At 43.3% G+C, this 24,084-nt stretch overlaps 1 protein-coding gene across 1 annotated transcript in view; it reads right to left on the bottom strand.

The window, feature by feature from the left end:
- The window catches only part of PRKCH (protein kinase C eta), a 212,516-nt gene extending 189,979 nt beyond the window's left edge, over positions 1-22,537 (bottom strand). Inside the window, exon 1 of the mRNA XM_046647473.1 lies at positions 21,806-22,537. Within this exon, the coding sequence (XP_046503429.1) occupies positions 21,806-22,168 (363 nt within the window). The 5' untranslated portion in view covers positions 22,169-22,537. The remainder of the gene's footprint in view (positions 1-21,805) is intronic.
- Between the last annotated feature and the right edge of the window lie 1,547 nt (positions 22,538-24,084).

Raw genomic sequence — 24,084 nt, 5'->3', positions numbered from 1 at the left:
AAGAGAAAGCATGTCCTCCATAAATGTGCCCACTAGAAAAGAGTTTGAGAGGGCAGGTCATCTATATGTGAATATCTTAGGACTTGCTACTCTAAAAATAGTGGAAAGAGGAAAATGATGTGTGAGGAAATATACTAGAAAAGGGAACTGAGGGAGAATGAGTGTGCAGCCTTGCACTCTGACAGGAACAGAAATGAGCCCTTCCCAGGCCTGAGAAGGTCACTCTCTCAAAGTGGAAACTGAAAAACTATCATGTGAAGTAAGAGACTTGGTAAGCAATTCGAGCCTGGTCTCCATCACTCGGCTGGGAGTTGAGGACTGGTCACTGGGATTTACAAAAGAACATCTTTTGTCCTAGGTGATATCTAAGTTTCCTGGATTCCTTTAGCTTTAAGGAGCTAGCAATCTGGATCTGGTGAAAACAGAAGGTCACCCAGGTGGGCCATGGGAGGGACTTCTAGCAGTCACAGGAAAACAAAAAAACCACCCAAGCAAAGATCAGCAGGGTCAGTACTTTCATCAGCACAGACCTGCAAGTGACCATGAGACTGCCTCATTCACAAACAAACCTGTCGATTATAGACCCAACTGCCGCCTCGAGCTGTACTGCAGCTGTTGGACTGCCCCACAGCTGGCTCTGCAGGCCTGCAAAGAACAGGTCTGGTCACACAGCAGCAATCCAGCAGTCTCCACCAGCTCTTTATCTCTTGAGTAAGTTGCTTATAACCATTAAGCACGTCATTCAACAAATCATCAAAAAAAGGATTACATTTGTCACTAAAATCCCCGTTAACAGCATGCTACACCCCTCACACAACAGACTATTTTTGTGGGAACACCTAGCACACAATGGATCCTTCAGCCTACCCTCCTTAGCATCACAGGACACTTCTGTACTGATGTGGCTGAAAAGTGCCGGGCTCCTTCTAACTTGACTCCTGACCCACTTTCCACAGGTTTGGTAGGGTTGGGCATCTCGTATGTATTTCCCCTTCTTCTTACACATCCAGTGTCACGAAGCAGCAACCCTGGCGTGGACTTCTCAGAACCAGGGGAACGTTGAGAGATGGCCGGTTCATCAGTGGCCTGAACCAAGGCTATACCTATTCTTTCCCAAGCCCACAAGCAAGCCATGTCCCTCAAATGACAAGCTGCACAGTGTTCCAAAGGTACACTGACATCATTTCAGGATGGTAAGAGGAGATTACTAGAAGAAAGGAGTCACCACCCTAAAGAGCCACCATTACAAATACAGGCCCCGTGCAGCATGAAGGTGACAAGATTCTAGGGTAGAAGGCTTACACTTAAGAATAGACTGTCAGGACCCTAAACCTGGGAGAGGGCCAAGGGTCAGGCTGTGCTTCCACACCGAAGATGGGAATCTGGAAAACATCTGTTCTAAATAATCCAGATCAGTTTCCTGATGCCAAATATAATCCCACCATTTCAGCCTAACAAAGTTAGGGACAAAACTCTTCTTAAATGTCTTCACACTCATATATATTTTTCAAGCCAACTTTTATGCTTTCACAGTGTTTCACGTGCTGTTACACAATGACTATTACTCATAACATTGCTTGATTACAATAAGAGGCCAGGTCTTACTTTTGCACGTTAGATATATGTTCTGTGTTTAAGATAAAAGTCTAAAGAAATCTCATTCTGCCCTGCATTATCTAGTCCTGGTTCTATCACAGCTCCAGAACATATGAGAATCTCAACAATAAAACATAAGACCCTCTATTATCCTTATAGAGTCTAGACCTTTCATAGTTTTAGTAGAGAAATCAACCAGTCTGAACACATACGTCTTCTCTCTCCAGTCTGGTGTCTCATTTTTCAATGAGTTTGTCACTATTTCTCTAAAGGGCCATTCTTTGTAAGACCTGTCACTTGGGTTATAATCATTTGAGATTCATTAATTTCTTAAGTGGAGTTATATTAAATCTTTCTCCAGACAGTACACTAGCCTCCAAGCCATTCCTTTGACTTATCAATCCAAATAACTGATCACTTTGACAAGTGCTCCACCATAAATGCCAACCAGGCAGGAAATGTGAAGTCCAGTTAACAGTTGACGGGTCCTGGCCACCCTGTGAGCACTTGAAAAAAAGAAAAGGCAAGAAGTCTGAGCAAGAGGAAACAGAGAAACAACTGACTCGTTTGGAACAATATCTGCTGATCCAGGGAGAAGCTGCTGCCTTAGCCAGAGGTGAAGCTTCCCTGGCTGTCCTGACCGTGATGCTACACAATTCCCGGACCTTAATGGCAGCTTCTACATGATATTGTCCAATGCTAGCTGGTACGGAAGCACTAAGTGAGCTTTCTGGATACCAGTCTTCAACAGATCATTGGAGACATCTAATTATCAGTTCTCATGTAGTAATCAGTAAACCTGGTTTTAAGACTCCACGGTGGACCAGAACACACTGGAAAATTTGCAGTGAGAGATGGAAAGATCTGTTGCATTTTCAATGAGGGCTAAAACACCTCCGCCCTGTGGGTACAGCCACAACAATGACACTGGCGAAGGGCAGAGTTCCTGTGGAAACACTTACGGTGCGTTTCTTCTGGTGGAAATGGGCCTCTGAAAAAACAAAGGCTTCACACCAACAGTATGCAGCAATGAAGCCCAGTGGAACGGCAGGTCTGGGGCATATCCTTCAGAGCCCAAGCCAAGATAATCATTAACTTCACACATATGGAGATAAAAATCTATAATTGATTAAAGGATAAAACCTACAGATATGACATATTCTGGTATTTTCAGATCTTCAAGTGGCTGCACGTTGACTAACTCATAATCAAGGGCATCTCTCCAAGGCTTGTGTGCAGTTAGGAAAGGACAAACCACAATAAGCCACATTTATATGAGTTAGGCTGATCATATTATATGCTAATAAATGAGTTAGCTCCACCTTCACCATCCTCCTGCTTACATTTAACTACTAGTTTAACCTTTAAAAGGGCCCTCCCTTCACCTGCACAAGAGCCTGGCGCTCATGCTCAGAACAGAGTTGGACATCTAGACTACACTCGGCCCCTCCCATGAGATAGCCCAGTGACACGACACAGGCAGGACTAGGACCTCACGGGGCCACTCCCACACAGGCCTCAACTATCACACTGACTCTCACCACCTCCACGATAAAGAGGAGAACTCTTCCTCACCCCTCACCTCAAGACACCCAATTCCACCATTTATTTAGCACCTACCAGGGGCCGCGCACTGGGAATAAACAGGAATCAAGACAAACTCCTTGCCCTCACACAGCAAGTTCCTGCCAACAGTATGAACCAAGGACAGTTTGCTTTTAAAAAGCACTTGTGTTGTTAGCCCTGTGCAAAATGACCCACACAGGTAAAGTTCCATGGAAAAAATACAAATCCCCAAGGAGGAAACGCATGTGCCATCTCAAACCTGGTTGATACTGACTTTACCTGAACACTGACTACTCGACTGCTGTCTCTGATGAAACAGTGGGCTTGTGTGTTCCCTTCCCCACTAGTGGGTGAGCACCTGGAACTCTGCACCTCCAGCACCTAACGTGATCTCTGGCCCTAGCAGATGCTCAGTGAATGCTGGGAGCTGACACGTGGAAGTGTGTGTTGGTATGTACATGTGCATGCTCAGGCCTGTTTGTGGGTGTGTTTGTGGTTACATGGAGAGTGACATATTTTTTCTATATAACCTCCTTCACTCCTCCTATCTTTTCTAATGTTACATAACAAGTCCTCTGTGACAATTACAAAGGAATACCTGCCCTCCTCCTCCCAAATGTACTGGAAATGAAGTGAATTAGACAAGAGCAGAAGCAAGAAAACCTAATTTGCTTATTTGTACCTAGATCATGCACTGGAGACAAGGAGGGTGAGAGACAGAATGGGGGAGGCAGGCAAGGGACGGTCCACTGGGAAACTCCCCAAGGAGCCCGAACTTTATAGGCGATGGGAAGCCTGTAAAAAATTTCCAGCAGGAGAGAGGTCAGGGTTGAGCATTAGACAGCTCATCCAAGCAGCTCTGCGGAGGATGGACTGAGGAAGTAAGACTCGATTCACAGAGACCAGCTCCAAGACTATTGCAATAATCCATCTATAGGATAAGGGCCTAAACAAATGTGGTGTTCATGGAAAAGACATTGACTCAAGAAGTAGTTAGCAAGCCAATTCGGCAGGACTTGGCAATTGCCTGTAATGGGGAAAGAGGTGAGGGAGAGAAGGAAAATTCTACAATGATGCCTAGGTGACTGAGCGATGGTGAGACCAGTTCTGACTGGGAAAATGGGTGAAGGAGCAGGTTAAGAGGAAAGACGGGGTATTTAATCATGGACAATGTTGACTTGGAGATGCCTAAATGACGTCCAAGTGAGTCTGTCCAGTAAGCACATTATACGTGAGATCTTGGACCTGTTCTTGGACATCCCAAAGCCACAGTTACCCCAGGTGGGAAAGGCAGGTACCACAGTACCTGCTCATCCCTCACAGGCTGTTGTGGGGATTGAAGGAGATAGAGTATTAAACCCTTTGCCCTGAGCCTGCCCAGTCCTAGAGGCAGGAATCAGGCTCAGGGACAAAGATGGGAGACAGAACTTTGGAAGTCCATGGCATGTGCGCAATACAGTTAAGACCATGAAAGCAGAAAAGACCATCTACAGTGAGAAAGACAATATAAGGACAAGATGCCAGGAAACACTAATACGTAAGGAGACTGAGGGATGATAAAAGAGATACAAAAAGAAACTGAAAAAAATAAAGATCCCAGAAGGTGCTGGAGAAACACAGAACCAGGGCAGCAGAGAGTCTCAAGGAGAAAGCAGCAGCCAACAAGACAAATAAGAGGCAATGCTATTAGATGGCCATTCCAGGGCTTGCTGAGCAGTAGCCACACAGTGGAGAGGATGAAGCCTCTGGAAAGGGAAGGCCTGACCCAGGGAGGACACAGAGGGGACCCAAACAGAGCAAGTGGAAGGCTGGGCCTAAACAGGAGGTTCGCCTTGTCCCAAGACTGCCTGCAGCGAGAAAGCAGGGCCGCAGAAGGGGATGAGCCACGGGTGGGAGCGGAAAGTTGACCCCTGTCAGCTTCGGCCTTCTGGGAACACTAGTGCTCCTGCCTACAGAGAATTATTTGGGTGCTGGGAAACAAATTCTCCCGGATTGTAACTCTGACTCTAACCTGAGCTCTTCCAAAGAATAGCCCTAGGAGAAGACAAGTGAGGAAGTAAGAATAAGGGGGATAACGAGGGGGCTTGAGGGGCGTGGGGAGACTTCATGATTTTTTCTTCCAGTTCTCTCAGTTGGTTTCTCATTTTAACGTAAGCTTCATTGAAGTGGAACTGTCATTAGGTGATTTGACTTCAAAATATTAATGGAAATCATATTAATGGAAAGACTCTAATATCTTGACAGGAACAATTTTTCAGAACCATTATTTTTCCTGTTTTAAAAAAAAACTTCTACATACATGAGTTCAAATGGACCAAATTACAGCAGGAGTCGACAATGAGCCATCAGAAATTCAGTTTAGAGAGAAAAATGCACACTGAGGGCTAACGAGGCAACTTCACACCACTTATTTATTTTGCCAGAATGGGATGTTTTAAGAAAGAGAAGGTTAAACGGCAAGTACCACTTCAAGGTCACGGTTAAGCCAGATCTAGTTTATGCCCCTCGCTGGTGTCTTGTTTTGACCGAGGGCAGGCTATCATTAGTATATTGCTGACCTCTGGTGTGCCAGAAGATGGGTTAAGTCTCTCAGTTTTTCCTATTTTGAAAACCATCTCTTATCACCTAAAGGAAAGTTAACATTTTATTTGGGGAACCTGGGATTCAGCTGGTCCTCTCACAAACCTTTTACACGTTGAAATAATCAAGGGAATAAAAATCACACTGGCACATTCATTCTCTCTAAACTACTCCTGAGGCTGCTCTTAAACTCACACACAAGTATTAATGTCTATGCCCAAAATATGAATTTTTTAAGAGAAAATCTTTTAGCAAAAGTAGTGACAGTGTTTGAATCCCAAATCAAAACATGAGAACAATGAGGAATTTCTCCATTCTACAAATGCTTCCTGAATCCCAACCACGTGCAGGGCACTTTGCCAGGGGCTGGGGAGGCTGAGGGTCCCCAGTGCTCACCCTGACAGCAGCAGGACGGGCCTGAAAGCATGTCAGCCCGAAGTGAAGGCAGACACCCACAAGCACATTCTCATTCACCCCAGACATTTGCCACAGCAGCACCCCAGCAAATCAACACAACCACAACCCAGGTACAGGACGTGCATGACAAGAAGGCGAGGAGGCCCAGCAAGGAGGCCCAAGAAAATATATTCTCCGTGCAGGCAAAGAGCTAACTAAGGCTTCTGAACAATTAAAACCAAGGCTGTGCTAAACATCAAGGCAACCACCGTTGGGCCTTATGGAGCAAATGAAACCCTTGTTCTGAAAAATTAAACACGTACACTTCAGAAAAGCTCAGACTTAAAATCTGCTGTGAACAACCCAGGATCCAAAACAAGTATTCAGGCAACAGATAAAACTAGAAGTAATCATCTTCAAAATGAGTCAACATGAGAGAGAAAACTTAATATTTTCTGCAAACCCAATCAAAATTGTTGGTGCCCTTGAATTCATCCATACATTCACAAGTTGAAATGATGCACTTTTGAAACTTTAGTTTTCCTGCTTGAAAGCATGACAATAATTAACATCCAACGATTAGATATTCAAACTTAAATCAAGGAAACATCTCTTAATACCAATTGAAAGAGGCTGTTAACCATCATTTCCCTTCACTCCAACAACAGAAGTGCTCATTTCAGAGTTTGCCACTAAAAGCTGAAGGATTTTTTTAAGTCCTTTGCAACTAAATACTGTAACTTCACTTCTTTCTGGTTATTCACACTAATTCAGAACCTTCTGTTTGTCCAACACTGAAGGAGCAAACCAACAGACTCAGTTTCAAGGTTTTCCATAAACTGCCTTTGGCCAACATTGTAGCTATGGCAATTCTTGCTTCATTTCCCCATACTCCTTGCAAGATCTTTCAGGGTGGACATACGTGCAAAATTTAACCCAAATCCCTATGAATCCAGGATGAGGACACTATCTCCTCTTTGGCCAGTAACTACCCTATTGATTAACATTCAAGAATCTTAAATAAAAAGCAAAAACTCTAAGAAGGCTGGACTCAAAAATCCCTGCTAAAATCCTCTAAAGTTCTAAAAACTCTAAATTCTAAACTCTAAATTCTCTAAAATTAAAAACTCTAAAATTCTATGGAAATAAATGTCTGACAGTTTTCAGAATTAATTCCAGAAAAGGCTGGGCTCAAGACTTCATATTTAAGCACTGGGGTAGAGCAGTGGTGATGCTGATGTGAGACTGGAGACTTTTCTGCAGTGGTATGTGTCATGCACTGTGCTAGATGGTTTACATAAGTGCTCGCTGTACCTCTCCTCTAACCCTGTGAGGTAGGTACTATTTACCATGAGAAAGCAGGGCTTGCAGAGGTTAAACGACCTCTGCTAATAAGAGGCAGAACTAATAGTTGAACACCAATCTGGCTGACACCCAACCATCACACTATGACGCATTAATAATGATGGTAGTAGTCCAATAAATATTCCTCAAAGCCTGTATTTGTGTACTATTACTCTGTAATTGTAGGTTCTGCATCCTAATTTACGTGGCTTAGGCAAATGCTAATGTGTCTTTTTACATTAAACACAGACCTAATGGATAATGAAGGGAAGGTCAGAAATATTCTGGAGATCAGAGAAATGCCAAAATAGGCATTATCCAAAGTAATTCAAAATAGGCAAACTCATTCAGAGTTAATTCACAAAATGATAGTCAATAAAGTAAATGAGCTGTCAGTAGTAAGCAAGAATCAACTGTATCTAGTTATTTGTAATTTTTGAGGTTCTATTTCCTTTATGATTACTGGCACTGTGTCTATTAATTCTCATCCATAAATTAATAGTTTTGTAAACAAATAAAAATAAAAATACTTCAGGGCCCTATCAATTGTATTGCTGCAGCATAAATATCCTATCCCACTAAGTATTAAAACTTTCCACTAATACTTATAAATATATCATTCAAAAATTCAAAAATCTGCAATAAACATCGGTGGCTTTGTCTCCTTTCCCCAGTCTCTCTTTGGAAAGTGAGGTGCTGAAGGAGCAGAGAATAGGCAGGCGCTTCCGTGTCATTGAAGGGGCACCAACAAGACTGTGCCCCACCCCCTCCCAGGAAACTTTCACGCCACCACTCCCATTATCTAAAATACAACTTTCTGAATGTCTTTCCTTGGCCAATATGACTATTTTCAGAAGGCCCTTGTCAAAATATTAATTTCCTTGGGAAATTAAAAGTAACTAAAGCTGCCATTTCTTAAGGGCCTATTTTGTGCTGGGCAGGTTGATTGTGTTAAATCTAATCCTCACACCCCTTGTGAGAAGCAGCTAACATTAGCACCGTTTTCAAAGGAGAAAACAGTCAGAGATTAAGGGACTTGCTCGTCATGGCAGAGCTGGGGTTATGCATGGAATTTGCTAACACTAAGTCTACCCTCCTTCCAGTACCTTCTGTTTGTTCCTCCACGTCAAGCTTCTTCCCACCTTTGGGGCTTTGCCTTAGTTGTTCCCTTTGCTTGGGATGCTCCTTCTCTAATCCTCACGTGGCTGGTTGCTCCCTGTCAATTGGGTCACAGCTGAAATGTCACCCTCCCTGCGAGTCCCTCTCTGTCCACTCTGGGTAAAGCAATCACCTTGGCATACTCTATCACATCACCCTGTTGTAATTCTCCAATTGGCACCTAACCACCATTGTTATTTTCATAATCACCTGTTTGCTTGCTTATTATCTACCTCTCCATGCTAGGGCGGAAGCTCTGTGAGAGCCAAGATTCTGGGTGTTGTGTTCTCTGCCCTATCTGTAACACCTACAAGATTCGGGGACACAGCAGGCTCTCCATAAAGATCTAGGAATGATTGAATGGCTTTCCTGTTGCCTCTACCACACACTGAGGTGGTGTCGGGCATGAATCTTGGGCTGAAGTCTAGAGAGCTCGAGTCTAGCTTCACCTCTAGCTGGAGGGCTGCTCTCTAGACAACCTCCCCTCAGCTCAATTTCTACCATCATCAGGTTGTTTTCCAAAGTGTCAGCAAGGTGAGCTGGAACTCAAGAGAAGATCAGAAAGTCTTGTCAGGTCAGAGGGACCCAGGTCATAGGAGACTAGGGTCACAGGGCAAGAAGAACAGACAAGCATCGCTGATTTCATCATTTTGTCTTGGACAGATACAGTGACTCACCAGAATGCCCAGTACAGATCAAAAAGAGGGTAAATGTTTTAAGTACACAGCTAAATCCTATGTCTTTTTACAAGGGAAAAGTTTATATTAACAATAAATACCAAGCCAAGGTCACTTAAACTGTCCTAGTTTTTTGGGTTTTCTTTTGAACTTTTTAGCTACCGCAAACCTCAAAGAAACCCCTTCAAAAATAGAGGCTTTTGAAAATACCTAAATAACACAACCAAATATGTCCTAAAATGGGTCATCATCTAGTATACTTCACCAGGAGCCAGAAGTAAGTGAGAATATATTTTTTTAAGCACATTTTTTCTCTAAAATTTGTATCACCTCTTTTCTACTAGTTAACTGTCTCCTATAATTAGTTGAAGTAAAAATGTCCTCAAATACAGGGGAAAATATTAGAACCACCTCTGGGAATTAGGAATTAATAAAAGCCTTATTTTTTGACAGCTTTCAACTGGGATTTCTTAACCTGAGGCCCTGTGCTCACACTCAGGCTTCGGGGACCACCGATCTGGTAACACTGTTCCCAGCACATTGTCGGTATGCACATCGTGCCTTTTTCTAAACACGGGGTCCATAGCTTTCATCACCACTAAAAGGGTCCAGGGCTCAAAGATAGTTTCAGAAGCACTGCATCTGCTGAGAATCTGTTCTCAACTCTTCTGTACTATGATGGAACAATAATATAATATATATTAAAGCACTTAAGAGGTTCACAGCTCATAAATTAATAAATGCATTCTGTTTAGGCAATTAGGCTAATATATTTATGACTTTTGTCTACTCTTCCAAAAATAATTTCAGAGCCTAGAACAAATCTGAGCATCAGCAGAACAGTCTCCAGAAGATACTTCAGAAGGGAGCAGAATTTTCATTGTCCAATGGAACCGTAACTAGAAGCATGTAACTCTGATGCTGGAAGGGGCCACAGAGCTCAGGCTGCCCAACCCTCTGACATCACAGACAAGAATACCACAGGTCAGTGTGAGGACAGAGGCATTACATCATATTCAAGAGCTATGAGAGAGAAGTAGAAACAGTGCTACACAAGCACAGGAATAAACATGACTTACAAGTGAAAACGCAGCTTCGTGGTTTTGGCTGAAGCACCTGGAGAAGAGGCACTAGGTGTAGAACATGCCCACACTGGCCCCATACGACTTATTTCATTAACGTAATTATGAGGGGCTCATGTTGGCCATGATTCTATCTCCTGGCAAATTTCCTAATTTTTGTTACCACAAGCACAAGTTAGACATCTTTGGTTACCTTTTAAGCATTCCTCTCCCTATAAGGTCAAAAGTGTGCAAGGGTAGGGGCTGGCCTCATGGCGTAGTGGTTAAGTTCACATGCTCTGCTTCAGTGGCCTGGGGTTCACAGGTTTGGATCCCAGCTGCAGACCTACACACCACTCCTCAAGCCATGCTGTGGTGGTGTCCCACATACAAAAATAGAAGAAGAATAGCACAGATGTTAGCTCAGGGCCAATCTTCCTCACCAAAAAAAAAAAAAAGTGTGCAAGGGTAAAACATGTAAAATCACATAATAAAAGCATTGTTGGTGAGTCTTCTATTAAGTGGTCTTTCTACTAAAAAGTCCTATGTGCTTTGACAATCACTGCTCAAATTTACTGGTGCTACAGAAACACACTAACATAACGATCTTGAGAAATCTCTCTGAATAGTACCATGATTCTCAACAAAAAAAATTCCTATCTCATAAAGTATAGCACTTAAAACACAGCACTTTAAGCATAGCACTTAAAGACTATGATAGCCAATGCCCTTGGGCGCATTCCTCCAGCTAATTAAAATGTCTGTCCTACAAGTGATTTATAGTATTTGTCATCACCTAGGGTGGATATATAGACTGGTGGCTACAGACACTTTGGGACTACAAAGCATTAATTACCATGCTAGTGAGAACGGCTTCTAGCAAAATCTCAAACAGTAGGATTCTGGTCTCTCTCTGACACAAGGTAATAGGGACATAACTTACATCCATCTCCACAGAACAAGGAGCCCATTAGTGTAAATCAAGAAATAGAACTTCAAGGCTTGAAATGAGGACCCACCGTAATTCCTTAAGGCTGATTCTAAGCCAAGGAAATAACACCAACATCACTATCAATGCTAAAAGTCATCTGACATGAGCTAAATCCTCTCCAAGCCTGAGCAATTTAGGTTTGGATCAATTTAATTCTTAGGAGGTACTAACTTTGATAAGACATAATTCATTTTGACTGCTTAAAACCAAACCAATTACCCCAAAAGAGAAGAAATGATGTAATTGCCTAACACGTGGAGGCAGAGGCTTCAGAGATGGAAGAGTCCTTAGAGATATTCTAGTGTAGCCCCCTCACGATATAAACCAGGGAACTGAGACCCTGATACACGGAGGCTTGCCTGTCACAGTTGATAGGTGGCAAAGCTACACCTTGAACCCAGCTCTCCTGACTCCCATTATAGCACAGCACTTACATATTGCTGGAAATTGTATAATGAAATACAAAGAGAGATTTTTTTTAATTGGGTAGTTAATACAATACTAATTTGCAGTTAAAGTTAACTCCCCATCTATTTACTAATAAGCCAGCTTCCTTTAAAATTTTAGGACACAAATATATATAAGCAAAAATAAACATCTAAATAAATATACATCTAATTTACTTGTATTAATTAATTAATAAATTAATATATATCTAAATAAATCTAGATAAGCATATCTACATATACATGTTAAATGTGTGTGTGTATCTGTCACACATCACGTGAGCTAAGGCGACAGTAATGCTTTGGCTGGAGCTTTGGTTCCCATATTCTGAGTACAAAGGCTTGAGCTATAGTAGGCATCAAAAACTCAAAAATCTTCCAGGACCGAGAAGGTAACGAGTCAAGAGGGTTGATTTTATAACAGCGAGTAGTAGGGTCTGTGGCAAACGGGAGCACAACAGAACTAAATGCCTTCAGATTCAATGTCAAAAACATTTCTGCCAAAAGAACACATCTGCCTGGGGTCCATGGGCCTAGGAGCTATCAGGCTTTTTGTTGTTGTTGTTCTGAACTAGATGGCCCTCTGGCTTCAACATCCATGATGCTTTTGGGATCTGTACAAATCTTAGGGTATTTGGCGGTTCAAATAGGGTGTCACTATTTTCCGCCTTTGGGAGTCAAATGTTTCTTCAGGTCATCTGTACACAGGCATCACAACTTAGTCCCTCCCAAACTTTCCAAAGATGGAAATATTTCTATGGATCAGGAACATTTACCTTTCAAAATGGCATCTGTGATATCTCTCTGGGAAAGCAGTATCAGGTCAGAAGTTCCTTTTCTTCTTTTGAGGAATGATTTTTCACAGTCATTTAACTGAAGCAGGCCTGTGGCTATCTACGCTGGTGCCTTAAAATCAGCTGTCTGTATTGCCTCCAGGAAACTGTTTCTGATCTCTTCAAACCAGGTGCTCACCAACACCTCAGTACTTATTTTTGTTCTGTACTTTGCTGGTTGTTGGTTTTTTCCCCCAAATCTGTCTCCCCCTTGGAACTACAAGGCCTGTGAAGGAAGGCCATGTCTATCTTGTCTACTTGCCTCTCCAGGGTAGAGCACAGTGCCCAGCACAGAGGACATACTCAGTGATGGATGGATGCTCACCAAGGGCTTGGCATTTCATACAGAAAATATAACCAGTCTGTTAGAGTAGCTACCCCAGGAGCAGAACAGATGAATCTTAGTCAATCACCCATATACTACACCCTGAACTCCCCCTGACCAATATCACACACACTGGGCTCCAAGAGAGTCCAATCCACTCATAGTCCATCCTTTCCACATGGAGGGGAAGGTGAACAGCAGCAATCTCAGGATGCTGAGGGAACACCAAGGAGGACCAAACCCAGACTGGGCATGTCAGGGAAAGTTTTCTGGATAAGTGATGTCTATAACGAGGCCAGAAGCACAGGTAGGAATTAGCAAGGTGGCCCTTGAGGAATTGAAAGACGCCCATTGTGACTGGGGCACAGAGTGTGCATTTGGAGAGGGCAGAGCAATAAGGCTCAAGAAAAAATCAGGGGCCAGCCATGGAGAACATTCTATACCATTTTAAACAGTTGTGCTTTAGCAAAGAGCAATGGGAACCACTGAAGCGTTTTAAGTAAAGGAATGACTATCAGCTCGGCAACTGAGAAGATCATTTTGGATACAGTAATGATGAGAGTGGAAAAGAGTGGTCAGGCACTGAGTTTCCACTCGGGCCTCAATTTTACCATATTCTAACAGAACAGAGCTGAGCAGTCAACACAAACGGAGAGCCTGATCTAGTCAATTGTTTTATAAAGTAGAAAAGAGACTACAGAAAATCCAAGGGACCTCTCTCATTCTAAGTAAATGCTGCCCATCTCATAAAATGCACTGCACTTTCACTACCACAACTAGTCACCATTCTAAACACTTGCTAGCTACTAAAACTGTACTAAGAGTTGCATAAGATAAAATGATTCACAGTCTGCCCACCAACATCATTAGCTCTCCAAGGTTGAAGTGCAATCTTTAAATGCTTATTTCTTGCTTCTGCCCTGAATTTAACATGTCCGGCTCACACAATACTAGTGAACAAAGTTACAACATATTAACAGGTTTAAAAATCATAGTCTTTTAAAATGAAGAAAAAGCAAGGAATTTTCCATACACAAAGTTTTCAATCCATTACCATATTCAAAGGGCAGAAAAATCTGGCCCAATCTTTCAAACATACATTGATAGGTCATTAATTGATTTAAAAGAGGGACACTGTAATAAATATAATAATTGGTCACTCCCCAATTATTTTCGCTTATTTTAGAATGATGAATAAAATATTTAAGGAAAGGTGTTGCCAAAGTATTTATACTTTACTTGCCCCAAAATCACATAACAAAAAGCATTATTTCAACAAATATTTAGTGCCTACTAAATACTGGAACCAGCCCAACTGGTCTAGTGGTTGAATTTGGCATTCTCACTGCCGTGGCCAGAATTCGGTTCCGGTCAGGGAACCACACCACCCATCTGTGGGTTGTCATGTTGTGGCAGCTATGTGCTGCTGTGATGCAAAAAGCTATTCCACTGGTATGCAGGGTCACCATAGGGACAGGTGTCAGTGGAGCTTCCAGACTAAGACAGACTAGGAAGAAGGACCTGGCCACCCACTTCCAAAAACATTGGCCACGAAAACCCTACGCAGAGTAGCAGAACATTGTCTGATGTCATGAGAGAAGGTGAGAGGATGGCGCAGAAAGTCGGGGCAGGGTTGTGCTCTGCTGTACACAGGGTCTTTAGGAGTCAGAAGCCATTCAAAGGCACTAATAACAACAAACCCCATACTGGACACTGCTCAAGATGCTGAGTTTAGATCAATGAATAAGAGCGGTGGGGTCCCTGCTCTCAAGGCCTTTACACACTAAAGGAGGAAAATACAATAAGCAGATGGATTCACAAAATGATCTCAGAGAGTAATGAGCGCAATGAAGGGTGACAAGATAATAACGTGGTCTGGAAAATGCTCTGAGGGGGCAACATCTGAGCCACAACCTGCATATGAGACGCAGCCAGCTCCATTGCAGCACCATTCTTACCATGAAACTGAGGACACAATATATCCATACACTGGAAAAAACCTCCCTCGAGATGCTAAAATATGTTTTTCCCCTGAACACTGTGAGTTAATCAGTCAGTGTTAGACACTCCTCACCAATTGGCTCGGAAAAAAATAAGTGTGAGAATAAATAAGCACACTAAAAAGTACAAAAGACAATGAACCACTAGATAATGAATCTGGAAGAACGTTAATGCTGTAAATTCATGCATGTGGATCCAGGAACCAAGAGAAAAGATAATCAACGATTGCCCAGTGGTCACTTGGCTGCTTCACCTGACAGGACTACGAAACAGGTAGCTACCTCACTGAGAAGCTGAGAGAAAGCAGCCCTCCAGAGCTTCAGGGAACAGAATGTCTTCAGGAGGGCTGAACCAGGAAAACAGGCTGGGATCCCGCCAAGCAGGTCCTTCCTTCCTGAGGGGATGCCAAGGTCTTTCCATGACGCAGCCTCCCCGCATGTCCCCAAGCTCTGCATTAAGCATTAGAGGCCGGTCCCCATTTGGAAAGTCAGCAAATAAAAAGCAAATACGTGAAAGAAGGAAATAAGGTTTTAATTTAGACAAAACTTCGGTTTTCAGAAGTCCAAGAAATGATGCAAAATAAATAAGTTCTAGAAGAAACAGAAAAAACTGACAGTGATAATTTAGAAAATGAGACTCTGTCCAAAAATTAGAAATTATATTTAATGAATTTGGGTCTTTTTTATGCTTTATATTTTCTGCACTAAAGAGGCAATGTCATTTTCAAGAGCCAGCCTTGACTCAAATTTAATTCAGTCACTTAATTATTTAACATCTTCTTTGGTAAAATAGGGATAATAAATCCTCATTGTTTTTTTCCTACAGCTTTATTAAGGTATAATTGTCATACAATAACATGCACATATTTAAAAGTGAGCTATTTGATGACCTTGGACATAAGTCTATAACTGTGAAACCATCACCACAATCAAAATAACGAATAGATTCATCTCCCTCGAAAGTTTCTTTGTGCCTCCTTGTAATCCAGCCCCCCGTCATCTCCACCCCTCATGCCCAAGCAACAACTGATCTGCTTCCTGTCACCACAAACTAGTTTTAATTTTCTAAAATTTTGCCTAAATGGAATCGTACAGTATGTATTCTTATTTGTCTGGCTTTTTTTACTTAGTATAAACTATCTTGAGATTCATCCATATTGTTGTGTGCATCAAGAGTTTATCACTTTTTATTGCTGAGCAATATTTCATTGTGTGAATACACAATTTGTTTAACCGTTCACCCGCTGACTGACATGCGAGTTGTTTCCAGTTTTGGAGCTATTACAAATAAAGTGGGTACGAACATTCACGTACAAGTCTTTGCATAAATGGTTTCATTTCTCCTGGTAAATACTTAAGAGTAGCTAGGTCACATGGTAGGTATGTATTTAACACTAAGAAACTGCCAAACTGTTTTCCAACGTGACTGTACCATTTTATATTCCTCACAGTAGTGTAGGAGAGTTCCAGTTGCTCCACTTCCTCATCATCACTTGGTATGGTCAGTCTTTTTAATTTTAGCCTTTGGATTTTGGTTTTAATTCACTTTTCCTTGATAACTAATGATTTTGAGCATCTTTTAATTTGCTATTTTCCATGAAGGTGCCTATTCAAATCTTTGTCTCACTTTTAAATTGGGTATTTTTCTCATTAAGGTGTTAAGAGTTCTTTTACGTATTTGCCTTACAAGTCCTTTGTCTGATTGAGATGTTGCAAATATTTTCTCCCAGTCTGTGGCTGTGTTTTCATTTTCTTAAGCGTCTTTTGAAAAGATACAATTTAATTTAATTCTTAATTTTGATAAAGTCTGCTTTTATTATTTTTTAATGGTGCTTTTTGTGTCCTATCTAAAAAATATTTGCTGAACCCGAAGTCACTAAGATTTTCTTCTGTTTTTCTATAGAAGTTTTAACAGTTAAACCCCTGTTTAGGTGTATGGTCCATTTTGAGTTAATTTTTGTAAGGTGTGAGGTAAGGGCCAATGATCATATTTCTGCATTTGGCTATCCAATTGTTCAAGCACTTGTTCAAAAGATTATTATTTCCCAATTGAATTGCCCTTGCATCTTTGTCAAAAATAAATAAATAAGCTGACCATATACGTGTGGATCTATTTCTGGACTCTCTTCTATTCCACTGATCTATACATAAGACTCTCTTTTCTCCAATACCACGGTACCTTGATTATGGTAGTGTTATAGTAAGTCTTGAAAACAGAGAGTGTAAGTCCTCCCATTATTCTTTTTCGAAATTATTCTTAGACAACTCTAAGTCCCCATGTCTTAGAATCAGTCTGTCAATTTCTACAACAGAGCTTGCTGAGATTTTGACTAGGACTGCATTAAATCTATTGCACTAAATCTATTGAACAATTTGGAAAGAATTGAGGTCTTAACAATATTGAATCTTTCATGAATCCATTCATGAACACAGTATATCTCTCCAATTATTTAGATCTTTAACTTATTTCTGCAATGTTTTGTCATTTTCAGTAACTAAGTCTTGTATATCTTTTATCAAATTTATCCAATTTCATATTTTTGATGCTCTAAGCGGTATTTTTTTATTTCAGTTTTTGATTGTCCCCTGATAGTATATAGAAATACAAATCGATTTTCGCATATTGGTTTGCATCCCACAACCTAGCTAAACTCACTTGTTGGTTCAAGTAGCCCTTTGTAGATGTCTTAGAACATTCTACAATCATTTGTCTGCAAATAAAAACAGTTTTACTTCTTCCTTTGTAATCTGTATGTATTTTATTTTTTTAAATTGCCCTTTGCACTGACTGGAACCTCCAGTGCACTGTTGGACAGAAGTGGTAAGAGTAGACATCTTTGCCACTCCTGATCTCAGGAGAATATCATTCATTCTTTCACCATTAAGATGTTACCTGTAGGTTTTTCACTAACGTCCTTCATCAGGTTGAAGAAGTTCTCTTCTATTACTCAATTTTCTTGAGTTTTTATCAGGAATGGATATTGAATTTTGTCAAGTACTTTTTCTATATCTATTGAGACGATCATACAGATCTCGTTTTTTATTCTGTTAACATGAAGAATTGCACTAATTCATTTTTAAATGTTTAATCAACTTTGCAGTCCTGGTTATAAACCCCATTTGGTCCTGATGTACTATCTATTCACTATATTGTTAGATCTGATTTACTAAAACTTAAGAATTTTTATATCTATGTTCATGAAGGGCATTGGTCTATAGTTTTATTTTTCAGTAATGTTTTTATCAGGTTTCAGTATAAAGGTAATGTTGGCATCATAGAATGAGTTGGGATCCTTCCCTTCTATTTTCTGAAACAGTTTGTGCAGAGTTGGCAATACAGTTGGCCCTCAGCATCCACATCTGCAGATTCAACCAGTCACAGATAGAAACGCCTACTATGGTTGCATCCCTACAGAACATGTACAGACTTTTTCTTGTCATTATTCCCTAAACAATACAGCATAACAACTATTTACATATACATTGTATTAGGTATTATAAGTAATCTAGAGATGTTTTAAAGTACACGGGAGGATGTGCATAGTCTAAATGCAAATACTACATCATTTTATGTAAGCATTCATGGATTTTGGTATCCACAGGGGTCCCGGAACCAATGCCCCAGGGATAACGAGGGATGACTGTATTTCTTCATTAAATGTATAACAGAATTCACCAGCAAAGCCATCTGGAGCCTTCAGTTTGGCTTGTGAGAGGTTTTTAACCACAAATTCAATTTCTTTAATAGACATAAGCTATCCAAGTGATTTGAGTGAGTTTTGGTAGTTTGCATCTTTCAAGGAATTTGTTCATTTCATCTAAATTGTGGAATTTACTGGCATAAAAGTATTCATAATATTTTCTTAGTTTTTAATGTCCATAGGATCGATAGTGATTTTCTCTCATTCCTAATATTGGTAATTTGCATCTTCTCTTTTTTTCTTGATTATTCTGGCTTGAGGTTTATCAATTTTACCAACTCTTTTCACAGAAGCAGCTTTTTCTTCCATTGATTTTTCTCTGTTGCTTCTGTTTTCTACTTCACTGACTTCTGTTATCTTTAAAATTTCCTTCTTTCTGCTTACTTTGGATTCAATTTGCTCTTCCTTTTCTAGTTTCGGGTGGAAACTGAGGTCTTTGAGATCTTTCCTAATTTAAGTGTTTAACACTGAAGTTCCATTTAAGAACTTCTTTAGCTATATCCCACCACTTCCTTGGGTTTTACATAGATTAAATAAAATATATACAGTCAGAAAAGAAATATTTGATTTCCCAATCTATATCACACACTGGGCTTGGTACTAGGAATACACTGCATAAAATAGATCTAACCCTTCTCTCATCAAGCTTAGAAGATAATATTGACAAAGCAGTACAAAATCAATGTCAATGATTTTCTTGATACTTAGAAAGCACATTAAGCCAGAAAGCATAACAACTTTTTTGTTTTATTTTAATGATAACGGTATCTTTTGTTTTTGTCTCTTCTCACGATGTAGCAAAAACTAAGTCGCTAGGTTTGTTAAAGTTCAGCAATTTGTAATTCCACTTGCAACACATAAATGTATTGTGGAGTAAATTCAATTATTCCATTTGTAACTGAATAAACTACACATTTCAATTTAATATACTAAACATAAGTATGTCTGTAATTCTAAACTTCAAAACTACCTTTAGATCTATAAAGAATCTTTTAAAAAATCAAGCATTCCATATATTTCCAAATATTTTCTTAAGATTTTTCTTAAAAATTAAGAAAGGTAACACTCTACCCATTCTCTATCCTACCCTCCAGTGTCAAAATACCCAGAACTTTTAAATCTCTACCCCACTAACTGAATATAAATGCATGACAAATTGCTGGTTTCAAGGTTATTTAAAGGCTGATCTATCCCACCAAACACTTCTGTTTTCCAAAACACCACGGGTGGGTTTTATTAAACATTTAAGTAAAATTAATTCAGACAATTATAGATATAGGAATTTAATTTACATTTAAAGCTTTGTTCATCCCGTGGGATGAGAAGCAGTCTGCACACCTCCACCTTGTCAGGTGACCTGGATCTTCCCACACCTACGCTTCTTCCAGCCCTCATCTCTTGGTCTTCATTTAGGCCAGAGGTTCTCAACCTTGACTGCACACTAAAATCACTTGGGCACCTAAAATCACTGATGCTGGGGTCCCACAGCCAGAATCTTATCTAGAGTATTTATAAGGGGGGATTTTTAAAGCTCCCCGTGTAATTCAAGTGTGCAGACTAGGGGTAAGAAAAACGAGGCTAGGTTCCCTCTGGGCAGACACCCTTCTAACAGCTGTCAGCGGGTCTGCACCACCAGCCTTCAGAACCTCATTCCTCTAGAGTGTTGCCCAATCGAACTCCTATTCAGACACTAATTCAATAATTCTATTCAGATTCCTGCACTCACCTCTGTTTCCTATCCAGAAATTCACAGGATAAAATGTAAGTCTCTAACTTTACTTTAGCCATTCCTCTTCAATCCACTTCTAAATTTCATAAAACAAGTTCAGCTGAAGGGAAATCAACCCAATATAATTTAATGATACAGTTAAACAGTCATGATAGGTTTTGTTTACTTCTACTGAAAAGAAAGGGACCGCTCCACAAGCCATCTGTAATTTTAGAGACTATAGGGCAAAACTATCCATTCCGCAAAGTATAAAATAAATATCTACATGAGTTTTCATTACTATCCATCTACTTCCACCACCGTTAATGGTGGAAATTAACACTGTTAATTTCAAACAGGTTTTCAATACTGATTCACATTCTAGGTTCAAAACTGATATTCTCCAGAACTTAAACCATTAAACTCATGAGAGTCTTCAAACAACTTACTCCATTTTGCCAAAGCAGCCCACTTCATTATAATTATCACTCCATCATGTAAATGTGAGAAGGATAACACTGCACCACAAAGACAGTATGAGGATTGAGAAGCAAAAGCATTTTAGCACTGTGTAGAGCGCTCTAGAAATTTTAATTTATTTACAGCAGAAATTTTGCCTCATGGGAACTATGTGAAAAGCAGAGGCAAGTGGGAAGTTGCGGGTAACTACTTGTTAAGACACAGAGACACCAGGTGAGGCAGGGAGGAATGGGGGTGGGGGCGGTCCACAAATCGCTGAGGAGCTCCCGCAGCTCGCAGACCTAGAGCAGGAGAAACGCACACCGCAGGACTCACGCCTCTCAGACTGAGACCGAACTACTGACGCTACTTGCAAACACATGTAAACCTCATCTCCTTGGAAAACTGCTAAACAATAAAACTTTGCCAACGCAGACCCAGGCACTCCGATCCTTGCCAGTGTAGGTTACTGTACTTCTGGGACGTAATGGATCTGCATGCCGAAACACGTGTGCACGTCTGAGCGGCTGAACCAACACGTATCCATAAACATTATGAATAATACCTGTGAGAATGTATGGCTTTCTCCTAGGAAGCGCTTGACCTTCCTTGCCTTTCCTGAGTGTTACCCGCGTGCCGAGAGTTGGGGTGCCTTACCCCAAGTCTGGGCAAAGGGCGGAGGGTGACTGCCCCCGCCCCGACTTCCCGTTAGCCCAAGCTGCCATCCCGAAAGGGGTCGGTATCCAGGCTGGCTTCCTGGAGACGCACCTACGCCCTCACACACCCACCGCGGCCGCGTCACCTGTGCAGAGGCCACCTGGGGGAGGACCAAAGTCTGGAGGGAATTCCCGCTGCCGCGGAGCTCGGAAAGACGATGGGAAAGCGGGACCCGGGCGAGTTTTGAAAAACGGAGGGGGGAGACGGGGTCAAGTGGACACAACCAAGAGGGGTCCCAGCTACTCACCCAGCCCTCGAAGGTGTCCGAGGCGCCGGGCGTGCGCAGCAGCTCCTGGAATTGCAGGGTGCAGTTGGCCACGAAGTGGTCGTAGCCCAGGGGCGTCTCGTGGAAGACGGCCAGCTCGAGGTGGCCACCGTCGGTGACGTTGGTGCAGAACTCCTCATTGTACGTGGGTTTGTTGGTCTTCTGCTTGGTGCTGGTCTGGCCCACGCGCACCTGGTCCACGCTCACTGTCAGGTAGGGGTCCAGCAGCTGGTGGCCCTTCTTGAAGAGCGAGTGGCGCAGGGACCAGCGGGTGGGCTGCAGCCCCACGGCCTCGCCGATACGGACCCTCAAGTATCCATTGAACTTCATGGTGCCGGACGACATGCCGGCGCCTCTGTCCCGGCCCCGGGGGCCCGCGCTGGCTCGCCCGGGAGAGCCTGGAGCCCCTGCTCAGGGCAGCCCTCGCGGCAGCCGCAGGAGTGGAGGAAGCTCCCGGGAAAAGCAGCGCCCCAGACCCCCTCGACCGGCCATTCTGCCTCCTCCGCGGGACCTTCTCCTCCCCTCCTTCCCCCCCTCCCTCCCTCGCGAAGTGGAAAGGAGGGGAGCCCGGCGCCGAGCCCTCAGCGGGCCGGGGTAGCCCGACCGTCCCTCTCGAGCGCGGCACTTCCCGGGGGCTCGCCCAAGACTCGCCCCTTCTCCAGGGCCGGGAAGCTGCTCTCCCCGGAGAGCCGGAGCGACCCGTCCGGTTAGCTCCAGCCCCGAGCGTCTCTTGCCCCCGCCTCCTCCTGCTTCTCCTCCTGCCCCCGCCTCCGCGGGCTCACGCTCTCCCCCACTCGGCGAGCTGCAAACCAGGAAGCAGCTGCCGCCGCATCCCGGGCAGGATCCTCGCGCCGCCCGGCTCCAAGTTCACAGCAAGCCCGCACCGGCTCCCGCGCCTTTCGAGCCCCGGGGGCGTGGCGCGGGGCGCCGCCGGGCCTGCGGTCGGACGGTGGGGGCGCGCCCCGGGGAGCCCCGCGCCTGCCCGCCCCGCTCTGCGCGCTCCCCACGCGCGGGGTCTGGCGGGGCGCTGGGCGCTGGAGGGTAGCCCTGGTGCAGGCCAAGAAGGGAAGGGCTCGTGGCCTAGATGGAGCAAACACCTGAGGCGTGGGAGACAGGCCAGGGGAGGGCTGGAAGGCCGGGAGGAGGAGGAGCAGGGACTCCGCGCGGCCTGGAGTCGCCCGCGCCCTCTCTCCCACCCTAGGAGGTGGGCTGGAGACCCTGACTGGCCTGACTGGCCATCTGGAAGAGGCCTTGGCCGGAGGCGAGCACACGGCGGCGGGGAGGTTCCTTTTCCTAATCTTTACAGGGATGGCTCATCCCGTGTTCAGCTCGGCCCCATCCTGTTTGTACGCCTTTCCTGCAGAGAGTAATTACACGGTTGCTGCATTGTTTTGTGTGTGTGTGGTGTGTGTTTTTAATAGAGCAGTAGTAATGATGGAAATCCTGTCCGCCTCCTTCCTCGGAGAGGTGCGTCTTGTTGCACAAAGAGCAGGAAAGGTCAGTTCTGAAGACAGACATGGTTGAGATGTAATAAGTCTCTTCCTCTCCGGAGTGGTTCCTGGTCCACCCAGCCCTGCGTGGCAAGGACAGGAGACGTTCACACATACACTGTCCCTGACACATGTGCGCAGAAGACATCGCCTCTTCCAGGAACACTCCGGGTTGTTGCTGTGTTTGTGAGTCAGAGTGGGCAGCCTTTTGTTCCTTCCCACCCATGGCTCCAGCAGTTTTTGTTCCCTGAGAGAATCTCTCCGTCTATTCTGCTCTGCTGCAAAGCTTGCTCCCTGAGGGCCAGCCACAGCCCATTTGTCTCCGGTAACCCTGAGGGCCAGCCACAGCCCATTTGTCTCCAGTAAAGCCTAGGCCATTCTTAAGATACTTAATTGGGTTCTGCCTGGCTATTCTGGTTCCCTTGGGAGCTGTCCGGTCTTTCCAGCCCCCTCCCCGCAGGGCCCTGTTGGGTATCTCAACAATTTCACAGGAGCGAGTGAATGGAGGCACTGGGAGAGGGCTGGTCTTAAAAACACCAAAACTTCCTGAAAAGAACAGGGTAGGGATGCAGCACACCACCCTGATGACACCCTAGCTTTAGGCAGAGCTTGTAAAGCAAGCTCCCAATCATCCCCCGAGCTCCTGTCTGGCCCCAGTGCTCCAGGGGAAGAGGTCAGGGGGTCCATTGGGGTCAACTCTGTCACCCTCTCCTCCAAAGAGCAGGACTCGAGCTCTGAGAACCCCTGAGGGGTTTGCTGCTGTTGGGCTTT

The sequence above is a fragment of the Equus quagga genome, chromosome 20 (assembly GCF_021613505.1).
Source record: "Equus quagga isolate Etosha38 chromosome 20, UCLA_HA_Equagga_1.0, whole genome shotgun sequence".
NCBI lineage: Eukaryota > Metazoa > Chordata > Mammalia > Perissodactyla > Equidae > Equus > Equus quagga.
This window is presented reverse-complemented; position numbering and strand designations above follow the sequence as displayed.